General features: G+C 39.5%; 1 protein-coding gene across 48 annotated transcripts in view; it reads left to right on the forward strand.

Annotated features, from left to right (window-relative positions):
- The window catches only part of TLK2 (tousled like kinase 2), a 142,719-nt gene that overhangs the window by 88,728 nt on the left and 41,762 nt on the right, over positions 1-12,229 (forward strand). For all 48 annotated transcript variants that reach the window (XR_010153064.1, XR_010153065.1, XR_010153062.1 and 45 more), the window contains 2 exons: positions 527-637; positions 5,523-5,659. Coding sequence is in view for 44 of the 48 variants with exons in the window: in XM_054670566.2 (XP_054526541.1) it covers positions 527-637; positions 5,523-5,659 (248 nt within the window). In the remaining 4 variants the exon portion in view is untranslated. The remainder of the gene's footprint in view (positions 1-526; positions 638-5,522; positions 5,660-12,229) is intronic.

Below are 12,229 nucleotides of genomic sequence, written 5' to 3' on the forward strand. Positions count from 1 at the left end.
ACCTCAGCCTCCCGAGTAGCTGGAATTACAGGCTCCCGCAACCATGTGTGGCTAATTTTTTTATATTTAGTAGAGATGGGGTGTGACCACGCAGGCCAGGCTGGTCTTGAACTCCTGACCTCAAGTCATCTGCCCGCCTCGGCCTCCCAAAGTGCTAGGATTGCACGCATGAGCCACGATTCCCAGCTTTAACACTTTTTAAATTATTATTTTGTGATAGCTTAGGTGTTTGTGATTACAAGAGTAGCTGTAACTGGTTATTGGCAGGAGCAAAATATGATCAGTAGAAAAACATGCCCAAATTAGTAATTCAATTTATCATTTACAAATAGATGATATGTTATGAGAGAATAAAGGAATGAATTATTTACTTTTTCTAAGACATAGTTACTTCTTACCTGTTTGAACTTTAATTTTGCTTTTGATAAAACAACATATAGAAATGATTTTTTTTTCTCTCCCTAGAAACTGCTTTCCCATTAATCTTCTTCCTTGGAGCTAATTAAAAATTTTTTTCTCATTGAAGGCCAACTGTGATTTGAGACGGCAGATTGATGAACAGCAAAAGATGCTAGAGAAATACAAGGAACGATTAAATAGATGTGTGACAATGAGCAAGAAACTCCTTATAGAAAAGGTCAGTGAATAATGTTGGTCTAAACTCTGTATCCCAAGATACTCAATGTGTGTCATTGTGTGGCTTCTTATTCCTTACTTGAGATGAAAATATTTAAAAGTAGAGCTTTTTAGGAACATGATTTGACAATTAGAATTTTTTCCTTACATGGACACCAGACCAAGCATCCAGAGTGTTAATTCGGGATATGCTTTGTTGCTGTGCATTGCTTTGAGTGTGATATTGAACAGAGACAGCTTGTCCTAGTTGAGTTTATTTGGGGTATTGCTCTCCTATATTCTTATATTCATTCTATCAATTGAAGTGAGTATCCTATTACTATTAGAATCATTAACAATAGTTGCATTTTTGTTTCAGAGATGGCATTTAGAATAACTTATGTATATAATAATGTGATAATTAATGCTTTGTGCATTAAAAAATTAAAGTTGTCATATACCTGCATATGATTACTTAATTGGCTGATGTCCTCTTTATTATATTCATTGGTTAATTATCACTTATCTCTGTTAATAGGTATTAGTAACTATTAGAATTTTTTTTTTTTTTTTTTGAGGCTGAGTCTCATCCAGGCTGGAGTGCAGTGGCATGATCTCAGCGCACTGTAGCCTTCGCCTCCCAGATTCAAGCAATTCTCCTGCCTCAGCCTCCTGAGTAGCTGGGTTTATAGGCATGCGCCACCATGCCCGGCCAATTTTTGTATTTTTTTTTTATTATACTTTAAGTTTTAGGGTATATGTACACAACATGCAGGTTAGTTACATATGTATACATGTGCCATATTGGTGTGCTGCATCCATCAACTCGTCATTTAACGTTAGGTGTATCTCCTAATGCTATGCCTCCCCACTCCCCCCAACCCACAACAGGCCCCGGTGTGTGATGTTCCCCTTCCTGTGTCCATGTGTTCTCATTGTTCAATTCCCACCTATGAGTGAGAACATGCAGTGTTTGGTTTTTTTGTCCTTGCGATAGTTTGCTGAGAATGATGGTTTCCAGCTTCATCCATGTCCCTACAAAGGACATGAACTCATCATTTTTTATGGCTGCATAGTATTCCATGGTATATATGTGCCACATTTTCTTAATCCAGTCTATCATTGTTGGACATTTGGATTGGTTCCAAGTCTTTGCTATTGTGAATAGTGCCACGATAAACATACATGTGCATGTGTCTTTATAGCAGCATGATTTATAATCCTTTGGGTATATACCCAGTAATGGGATTGCTAGGTCAAATGGTATTTCTAGTTCAAGATCCCTGAGGAATTGCGGGGTTTCGCCATGTTGGCCAGGCTGGGCTTGAACTTCTGACCTCAAGTGATCCACCCGTCTCGGCCTCCCAAAGTGCTGGGATTACAGGCGCTCACCACTGCGCCCAGCCTATTTCTTAGAAGTTTTAAGAAGACAGTACTTCCTAATGACAATATTACAAGAACAAACTAGAGGTTTGAGATATACTGGAGATTTATTTTCCTGAAATCTTTGGAATGTTGTTAAAAAGACAGGAAACACTGTCTTTCAGTAAAAGTGAAATGGATTATTTTATTGAGGCCGAAGATACTGGGGGAAATTTTGTTTCATTCTTTGACTCATTAATCAACTTTATAGAAAAGAAACCACTTTTTAAAATTTTTTCTGAGAGTGAGAAAAAATAAAATATATGCTAATCCAGATAATTTCTTTGAAGTTTTAGAATACTTCCTGAAATCAGCATAGATTCAGCCAGTTGTACTAAACTCTAAATAGCATACTACAAAAAGTAAACATAATGCTGTCTCTGAGTTCTCACAGGAAAACAACTTTCTCTTTGCTAGGAGTAGTATACAACAAAATTTAAATTTGTTTCCAAAAGAACTGAAATTGTAGTATCTACTTATTGACTTTCTAAATAGGGAGTATTTATTGAGTATCTGCTACACCGTGATGCAATATAAAGCAGCATAAATGGACTGGGTGTGGTGGCTCACGCCTGTAATCCCAGCACTATGGGAGGCCAATGAGGGTGGATCACTTGAGGTCAAGAGTTCGAGATCAGCCTGGCCAACATGGTGAAACCCCATCTCTACTAAAAATACAAAAATTGGCTGAGTGTGGGGGTGTGCGCCTGTAATCTTAGCTACTCTGGAGGCTGAGGCACGAGAATCACTTGAACCTGGGAGGCGGAGATTGCAGTGAGCCTGAGATCATGCCATTTCACTCCAGCCTAGGTAGTAGAATGAGACTGTCTCAAAACAAAAAACAAGCAAAAAAACACACAAATGAAAATGCAATCATAGAGTGCAATGTTATCTTTCATAGAATTTGAATACTTCAAAAATTTTAAAACTCTTATAACTTAATCATAAAAAGACAACTCATTAAAAATGAGCAAGAGACTTGAACAGATAGTTTACAAAAAAAGAGTGTATAAAAATATGCAAATGGCAAGCATGAAAAGATGTTCAATGTCATTATCCATCAGGAAAACTCAAGGTAAAACCAGCGTGAGATAGTACTATAAACCCAGTAGAATGACTAGAAATAAAAAAAACCTGACAGATCCAAGGGTTGGTGAAGATGAGGGGCAGCCTGATTTCTTACACCAATAGAAATGTAAAATATTACAGCTACTTCAGAAGGTTTTTGGACAGTTTTTCTATTTGAGATAAATATGTACTAAATCCTGTGATCCAGCAGTTCCTCTCCTGGCATTTACCCAAGACAAACAAAAGCAAATGTTGGCCGGGCATGGTGACTCACACCTATAATCCCAGCACTTTGGGAGGCTCAGGGAGGAGGACCACTTGAACCCAGGAGTTTGAGACTAGCCTGGGCAGCACAGCGAGACCATCTTTATTTTTAAAAACAGAAGAAAGCAAATGTCCATAAAAGTACTTGTATGAGAATATTCATGGGAATTTTATTCATAGCCAAAAAGTGGAAACATCCTAGGTGTCTGTTAACAAGTGAATGTAGATACAAATTATTATATTGTCATACAGTGGAATACTACTCAGTAATAAAAAAAGAATGAATTTCTCATAATAGAACAGCTTGCATGAATCTAAGAAACAAAAGACACAGTTCCTGCCATCAGAGGGGTAACAGTCTACATGAGGGTGGGCGAATAAGACACATTCACATATATAAGGAAACCTATTCAGATGAGCAGTGCACATATTAAGAATTCACTAAAATTAGCTGGGTGTGGTGGCACACACCTGTAGTCCTAGCTACTCAGGAGGCTGAGGTGGGAGGATCATTGGAGCCAGGAGTTGGAGGCTGTAGTAAGCTGTGATTGCACTGCTGCACTCCAGCCTGGGCAACAGAGTGAGACCCTGTCTCTTAAAATAAAAAAAAAGAAAAGAAATTCACTAAAATAAATCAAGGGCAGGGGACTAATTGGAGAAAGCTATAAAGAAGAGGAACAATGTGTTCTGGGCATGGAAAACTGCAGCTATAAATTGCCTGTTGGTTGAAATAGACAGGACATCTCAAGGACTTTTATCCCATGGTATCATCTCTCACAGTACTTTATTCTTTTCCTTTGAATTCTTTACCGCGTTTGTACTTAGAATTACCAATTAATATATTTAGTGGTTATAACTCCCCCTCTCTCTAGGCTGTGAACACCAGTTTTTTTCTATGTCCTATACTTAACATTCTTACAGTTCATGACGTATGATTGGTTTTAAATAAACCTGTGTTCAATGAATGATGTTCTCAAGAATCAGGAGTATATAAGGTGTTCTGGAGTAAGAATTCTGCAGGGAGGCAGATCTTCTAGCGCATTGAGGGGTTTTTCTTGTCTGAATCCAAAGTTTGGTAGCAGAGACCCATGGAAGATTTGGAACATCAAACTGGAAGTGTGCAAAGTGGTGTTCTGAGAAGATGAATTGGTAACAGTTCTCTAGAAAATATTAGATAGAGAAGAAACAGAAAATAGGGAAACAGCTTAAGAGCTAGGCATTGATGTGGCCCAAATGTGAGATGCTGAACTCTAAGATTAAAAACATGTAGGCAGGCTGGGTGCAGTAGCTTAGGCCTGTAATCTCAGCACTTTGGGAGGTGGAGGTGGGCTGATCACTTGAGGCCAGGAATTCAAGACCAGCGTGGCCAACATGGCAAAACCAGTCTCTACTAAAAAATACAAAAATTGGCTGGGTGTGGTGGCTCACGCCTGTAATCTCAGCACTTTGGGAGGCCAAGGCGGGCAAATCATGAGGTCAGGAGTTCAAGACCAGCCTGGTCAACACAGTGAAACCCCGTCTCTACTAAAAATACAAAAATTAGCTGGGCATGGTGGCATGTGCCTGTAGTCCCAGCTACTTGGGAGGCTGAGGCAGGAGAATCGCTTGAACCCGGGAGGTGGAGGTTGCAGTGAGCCGAGATCCCACCACTGCACTCCAGCTTGGGCAACAGAGTGAGACTTCGTCTCAAAAAAAAAAAAAAAAAAAAAAATTATCCGGACGTGGTGGCATGCACCTGTAGTCCCAGCTACTCAGGAGACTGAGGCAGGAGAATCGCTTGAACCCGGGAGGAAGAGGCTGCAGTGAGCCGAGATCATGACTCTGCACTCCAGTCTGGGTGACAGAGCAAGACTCTGTCTTAAAAAAACAAACAAACAAAAAACCAACCAAACAAACAAAAAACCACACACACACATAGGCAGATTGGGAAAGCTTTACCTGTGAAGAACCTGTGGTTGTTTCATTATTCTATCTTGTCTACTTTGTTTGAATAGGAATAGTTAGTCATCCGAGGAGTCATTACTGACTGTTCTGAGAAGTGTATGGTTTTCAACAGTATGTTTCCTGATAATGTTAAATGTTTTAGTTTCTAAGAAGTGTCTTTATCCATGCTAATTGGTATTGAATTCCTTTTTTTGTCTGTTTCCCCTAAGTCAAAACAAGAGAAGATGGCGTGTAGAGATAAGAGCATGCAAGACCGCTTGAGACTGGGCCACTTTACTACTGTCCGACACGGAGCCTCATTTACTGAACAGTGGACAGATGGTTATGCTTTTCAGAATCTTATCAAGTAAGTGAATTGTTATGATTAAATGGAGAATTGAAAAGTTCGTTTGGATTTTTTAGGTTTTCTGTAATTGTAGTCATTAATAATCCTAGTATTGGTAGTCATCTTTTCAGTTAGTTTTTTAGTCACCACATATGGAAAGAAATGTATCGAATGAGGTGAAGTCCTGAAAAAAAACGACACAAGTAAAATCAGGAATACAAAATGAGTTCCAGAAAATAAATAAAGTATGAGTTCAGGCCAGGCGCGGTGGCTCATGCCTGTAATCCCAGCACTTTGGGAGGCCGAGGCGGGTGGATCATGAGGTCAGGAGTTCAAGACCAGCCTGGCCAACATGGTGAGACCCTGTCTCTACTAGAAATACAAAAATTAGCCAGGCGTGGTGGCAGGCGCCTGTAATCCCAGCTACTTGGGAGGCTGAGGCAGAGAACTGATTGAACCTGGGAGGTGGAGGTTGCAGTGAGCCGAGATCGTACCACTGCACTCCAGCCTGGGCGACAGAGCAAGACTCCGTCTCAAAAAAAAAAAAAAAAAAGAAGAATGAGTTCTGCATTAAAACTTAAAAGAATCAGAATTGCTGAAGCTAAGGAAGAAAAACCTAGGGTTTGACTTTCTATCTTTCTAATTATATAATGAATTTTCATTAAGAGTCTATTGAGCATTTCTTCTGGATCCACAGAAAAATGAAATGTGAAAGGACCTGAGAAAGAATTTCCTGAGATAAGTTTAGGTATAAAGCAGAATAAAACCACTGAAGAACTTTATAGGACATGTTCCTGGGATTATTTAAGGAGACAGTGTCCAGTCATCAGAGAGTCACTTCCTGGAAGGCAGTGGTGACCAGCCCCACTGTGTGTGCCTGGGTGCAGCTTGGAATCTTGAACATTCATTGTCTTTGTCATAACTTTTGATTTGAAACATTCAGGTATTTATTCCAATGAGGGAATTAACATTTAAAATCCTCAAATTCCAACTGTGTGACTAGCTACCGTTAGCTTAGATCTTTAAATGTATATAGATATCTTCAGATTGCAGTACCTTTTGGTGAATCTTCTTTTTTTTTTAATCTCTAGGTCATGATGAGTTGGAAGGGTCTATAGACTGCCTTTCTTTCCTGTGTTTTTTTGCTGAAATAGCTTGTTGAGTATGAATTGGAAAGCATGTGACTACTTTTGAGTAATAATGAAACAAATAAGAAACTTATGCCTGAAAGAAAATACAAATATTGATGCTATTTATAATATTTGTTAAAACTAACCTCTGAGTTAGACGTTAGTAGTCCTTGTTTTATGTGTGAAACATTAACCTCCAACTTAGATTAAGCATGTTTTTGCTTCATGATTATTCCTCATGTATGTATATTTTGGTGTGTGAAGAGGCTTTCAAGTCAAAGAATACCTTGGAAGGAAAGCACAGACTTTTCTTAGGCCGGCACCAGACATTCAGAGCAGCATTCACTCTGCGCTCTTAAGCATAGGTGGCTGGTGATAGCAGAGGTATCAGGGCAGTGTAAACAGCAGTTACATGGAGGTATGATACCTGTTTATAACATCCTGGCCAAGACATGCAAGTTGTCCTGGAAGTGACATACCATCCAGTTTCCAGATTTGTTAAAATGGAATCAGAAGAAGATAAAACTTAAGATCCACATAGTGGCCAAAGCCACCTAATGCTTACACTGACTTCTAGTAGTGGTAGTCACTCTGAGCAGCCCTATCAATGGCTCCTATTTAGATAGCAGTCTTTTTAGACTTTGATTCAGGAAAGATGGTGAGTTTGTATAGAGATGTAATTAGTTTTAAGAAGTGCTTTTGGCCGGGCACAGTGGCTCTTGCCTGTAATCCCAGTACTTTGGGAGGCCGAAGCGGGTGGATCAGTTGAGCCCAGGAGTTTGAGACCAGCCTGGGCAACATGATGAAACCCTGTCTCTACAAAATATACAAAAATTAGCTGGGTGTGGTGGCACACACCTGTGGTCCCAGCTACTTGGGAGGCTGAGGTGGGAGGATGACTTGAGCCCAGGAGGCAGAAGTGAGTCATGCAGTGAGCCGAGAATTGTACCACTGTCCTCCAGCCTGGGCGACAGAGCCAGACCCTGTCTCATAACAAAACAAAACAAAAAGAAGTGGTTAAACTTACTGCTTATAGTAGCAATATTTTATCTCTTACTCTAAAAGCAGCTTGATGCCCACGAGGGTCTGGAAATCTGTATGGTAGAGTACAAAATGATGACTTTGCTATAGAGCCACCAGATCAGAGGAAGTGAGACTATGTAAATGAAATCCCTAAGTAGGACTCTTCACTGTAGTTGGATAGCACTGTTTTACCATTTTAAGTCATATAAATGGCCAGAAATCTGTGTCTTCTCTTGGGAAGCTGTTTCTGGCTGATGTCTATTAATTATAGGTATTTTAGTTCCTGAAATTTTGCTTTAATAAATTAATTTCCTTCAGTATAGAAATGGAAATTCTCTAGTTGTAAAAGGCTATATCTAATAACCTCAGAGGTCACAATTCTGCACATGAGAAACTCCAAGACATGTGAAGTAATTTGGTGGGTGAAGTAGCTGAACACTAACAACATTACTAGGTTTTATGGGAAGAGACAAACCTAAAGGCATTTAAAAAATGAATCAGATAATCAAATATAGCCTCAATAGGACCCTTAGCACCATTTTTGTTGTTGTTGTTGTTGTTGTTATTTTTGTTCACTGGTTCTTTTTCTGAGTGATCTTTAATTTCCTAAAACAGAAGATTCATTGTCTAATAGGAAAATTATATCAGATTTGTAATATTTTTTGGCCAGTTTAGTAATTTTTGCTTTCCACAGTATGTTTGAATCTTTTGAAAAAGTAGCTTATTTTATAGTTCTGAGAAAGTAATGTTAAATACTAAATGTTAATGTTATTCAGTATACCACTTTTTGTTTAAAGAAGTCTCAAACAGTCCATGGCAAGGCAATAAAAATTCTTTACTAAGATTTTGTTTATGTTGAAGTAAACAAAATTAAAGTAATGGGATTTGGCCAGATGTGGTGGCTCACACCTGTAATCCCAGCACTTTGGGAGGCTGAGATGGGCAGATCACTTGAGGCCAGGAGTTTGAGACCAGCCTGGCCAAAATGATGAAACCCTGTCTTTACTAAAAATACAAAAATTAGTTGGGCATGGTGACACACACCTGTAATCCCAGCTACTCAGCAGGCTGAGGCAGGAGAATTGCTTGAACATGGGAGGCAGAGGTTGCAGTGAGCCAAGATTGTGCCACTGCACTCCAGGCTGGGTGACAGAGCGAGACCCTGTCTCAAAAAAAAAAAAAAAAAAAGTAATGAGATTTGACCTGTGTACAAAATTGTTATCATTTAAGATGCATATAACTAGAGGAAGAAATTAAAGTTTACAGCATTGTAATGCTAGTCCAGGTATTTATTCTGAAGTGTAACAAGTTCCACTATCCATTTCATTTATTTTATTTTGAGACGGAGCCTCACTCTATTGCCCAGGCTGCAGTGCAGTGGTGCAATCTCGGCTCACTGCAACCTCTGCCTCCCGAGTTCAAGTGATTCTCCTGCCTCAGCCTCCTCAGTAGCTGGGATTACAGGTGCCCACCACTATGCCTGATGAATTTTTGTATTTTTAGTAGAGACGGGGTTTTGCCATGTTGGCCAGGCTGGTCTTGAACTCCTGACCTCAAGTGATCCACCCACCTCGTCCTCCCAACCAGTATCCGTTTTAAAGCAATTTACGTCAAACCATCTGATTCTCAGTCATATGATTCACTCATTTTGTTGATTTTATAAACATTAGATCTTCTTCAGGTATCGTATACCATTTCACAGCTCCCAGTTTATACAGAATATATTCAATCCTGGGAATCTTTAAAAATCTCATCTGGGCTGGTTGTGGTGGCCCGTGCCTGTAATCCCAGCAGTTTGGGAGGTTGAGGTGGGTGCCTATCCTGAGGTCAGGAGTTTGAGACCAGCCTGGCCAACATGGTGAAACCCCTTCTCTACTAAAAATACAAAAATTAGCCGGGCATGGTGGCGTGCACCTATAGTCCCAGCTACCCAGGAGGCTGAGACAGAATTGCTTGAACCTGGGAGGTGGAAGTTGCAGTGAGCTGAGATCACGCCACTGCACTCCAGCCTGGGTGACAGAGTGAGACTTCGTCTCCAAAAAAAAAAACAACCCATCTGGGATATTGACATGTTGTTTGAAGTTTTGAAGTTTCAGACCTCTCAGAGATGAAATAGATAACAGATTATTTAAAATAATTTTGTTTAAATAATGACTGGAAATACGTGCTTTTTTTTTTTTTGAGATGGAGTGTTGCTCTGTTTCCCAGGCTGGAGTGCAGTGGCGTGATCTCGGCTCACTGCAACCCCTGCCCCCTGGGTTCAAGCAATTCTCCTGCCTCATCCTCCTGAGTAGCTGGGACTACAGGCACACACCACCACTCCTGGCTAATTTTTGTATTTTTAGTAGAGACGAGGTTTCACCATATTGGCCAGGCTGGTCTCAAACTAAGTGATCCGCCCGCCTTGGCCTCCCGAAGTGCCGGGATTACAGGTGTGAGCCACCGCGCCCGGCCACATTTTTAAAAATACCTTTACTACTAGTTACTTCTTGTATGGTTGAAGTGTAAAATGTAGTTTTGCTGCTGAAGGTACCCGCATTTCAGTTCCTGGGATGCTGTAACAAATACCATAAACTGGGTAGTTTAAAGTAACAGAAATGTATTCTCTCACACTTCAGGAGTCTGAAAGTCTGAAATCAAGGTGGGGCAGGACCATACTTCCTCAAACCTTTAGGGAACATCTTTCTTTGCCTCTTCAGCAGTGTGGCAGCCCCAGGTGTTGGGCTTGCGGCAGCATAACTCCATTCTCTGTCTCCTCTTCACATGGTGCTCTCCCTGTGCGTCTCTGTGTCTTCTCTTCTCATAAGGATACCGGTCATATTGGATTAAGGTCCTATCATGTCCAGTATGACCTCATCTTCACTAGTAATATCTTTATTCACCCTATTTCCAAATAAGGTCATATCCTCAGGTACTAACGACTTTAACATATCTTTTGGGGGACACAACCCATAATGGTGCAGAAGATTGATTGTCTTGTTTCTCTTTTGCAGGCAGTGGCTTGGTAAATAGAGTTATTTAGATTTGAATGAGATGGATTTATTGGGTCCTCAATACTTCTGTAAAATATAGAAGAAATAGCCTCTTGCTATGGGTGATGAAGGGCGAGCGCTCTCTAAAATTGATGCTATACAAGAAATATTTAAGGATCAACTCTGTGAAAGGCACTGTTAATGCATGCTGGGGGATATACGGATTGCTAAGACACGATTCCTGTTCTATGAGAAGTTACACTTTGACATAATCCAGCCTTTGTACTCCCAAAATAAATCTAAATGAAGTACCACTGATAGACTCTCTTTATTCTTTTCTTCTTCAATAGCTAAACAGTTTCAGGAACATCAAGAATTGATATGGGAATCCTTAAAATACGTAACATTGATCTTTGGTGCATCAGCTTTCATGTTCAAACTTTCGTTCTCAGAATGTGCAGTTTAGGATTTCCCTAAAGGTGTTTTGGAATCTGTGTCCCTTGTGTTATGGTTTATATATATGATGGCTGTGGGGAGCATTTCTTGGTGAATCTGAAGAGATTAAACATATGAATTGTCCTTGAAAATAATAGATTATTTTCATGTTTGATGAAGGTGATTGCTAAAATCTCAATTTTGCAAAACACTGTTAATCTTCAAAGACAAAATGTTGTGGCACTCCACTAAGCTACTCTAGTTTATAGTTTAAACTGTATATTGTATGTTTATCTGTAGGGAGTTCAGAGTGTCTTACATTCATGGCCCCTGAAAAGGGTAGAAATGAGCTAAAGATGTTTACTAGTTTTTTAATTGGGAAATTCATGTTCAGTTAAGGTAAATGTTTTCTCCAGAATAAAGATTGTGATTTTTTACTTAAGGATTCTGTGTCTCAACCCAGATTTCTTTCAAGCCATGAATTATATATATAGTTGTCCCTTGTGGGGAATTGGTTCCAGGACCTTCCTCAGATACCAAAATCCATGGATGCTCAAGTCTCTGATATAAAATCTGTAGTATTTGCACATAGCCTATGCATATCCTCCCATATACTTTAAATCACCTCTGGATTACCTATAATACCTAATAAATGTAAATGCTATGTAAATAATTGTCATACTATATTGTTTATGGAATAATAAGGAAAAAAGTTTGTACATATTCAGTATAGATGCAGCCATCTTTTTTTTTTTCGTGTATTTTCAATCTGCAGTTGGTTGAATCCATGGATATGGAGAGCCAACCTTATATGTGTTCTGTGAGTAGGGATGAGGAGGTCTAGCTAATGATAATCAAAAAGAATTTTCAGGCAAACAGAAAACTCTTGAATTATCATTTTCATTTTGCTGTTCGATTGATGTCTAATCAGTGACCTGGCTCATCTTGAAGCCAAGGGCATAGTATTATCAAGTGACTGGCTGTTTCTTTGTAATACTCTGATTAGGTTAATTTTGCATACAGCATTGCCC

This window comes from Pan troglodytes, chromosome 19 (genome assembly GCF_028858775.2).
Source record: "Pan troglodytes isolate AG18354 chromosome 19, NHGRI_mPanTro3-v2.0_pri, whole genome shotgun sequence".
In the NCBI taxonomy this organism is placed as follows: domain Eukaryota; kingdom Metazoa; phylum Chordata; class Mammalia; order Primates; family Hominidae; genus Pan; species Pan troglodytes.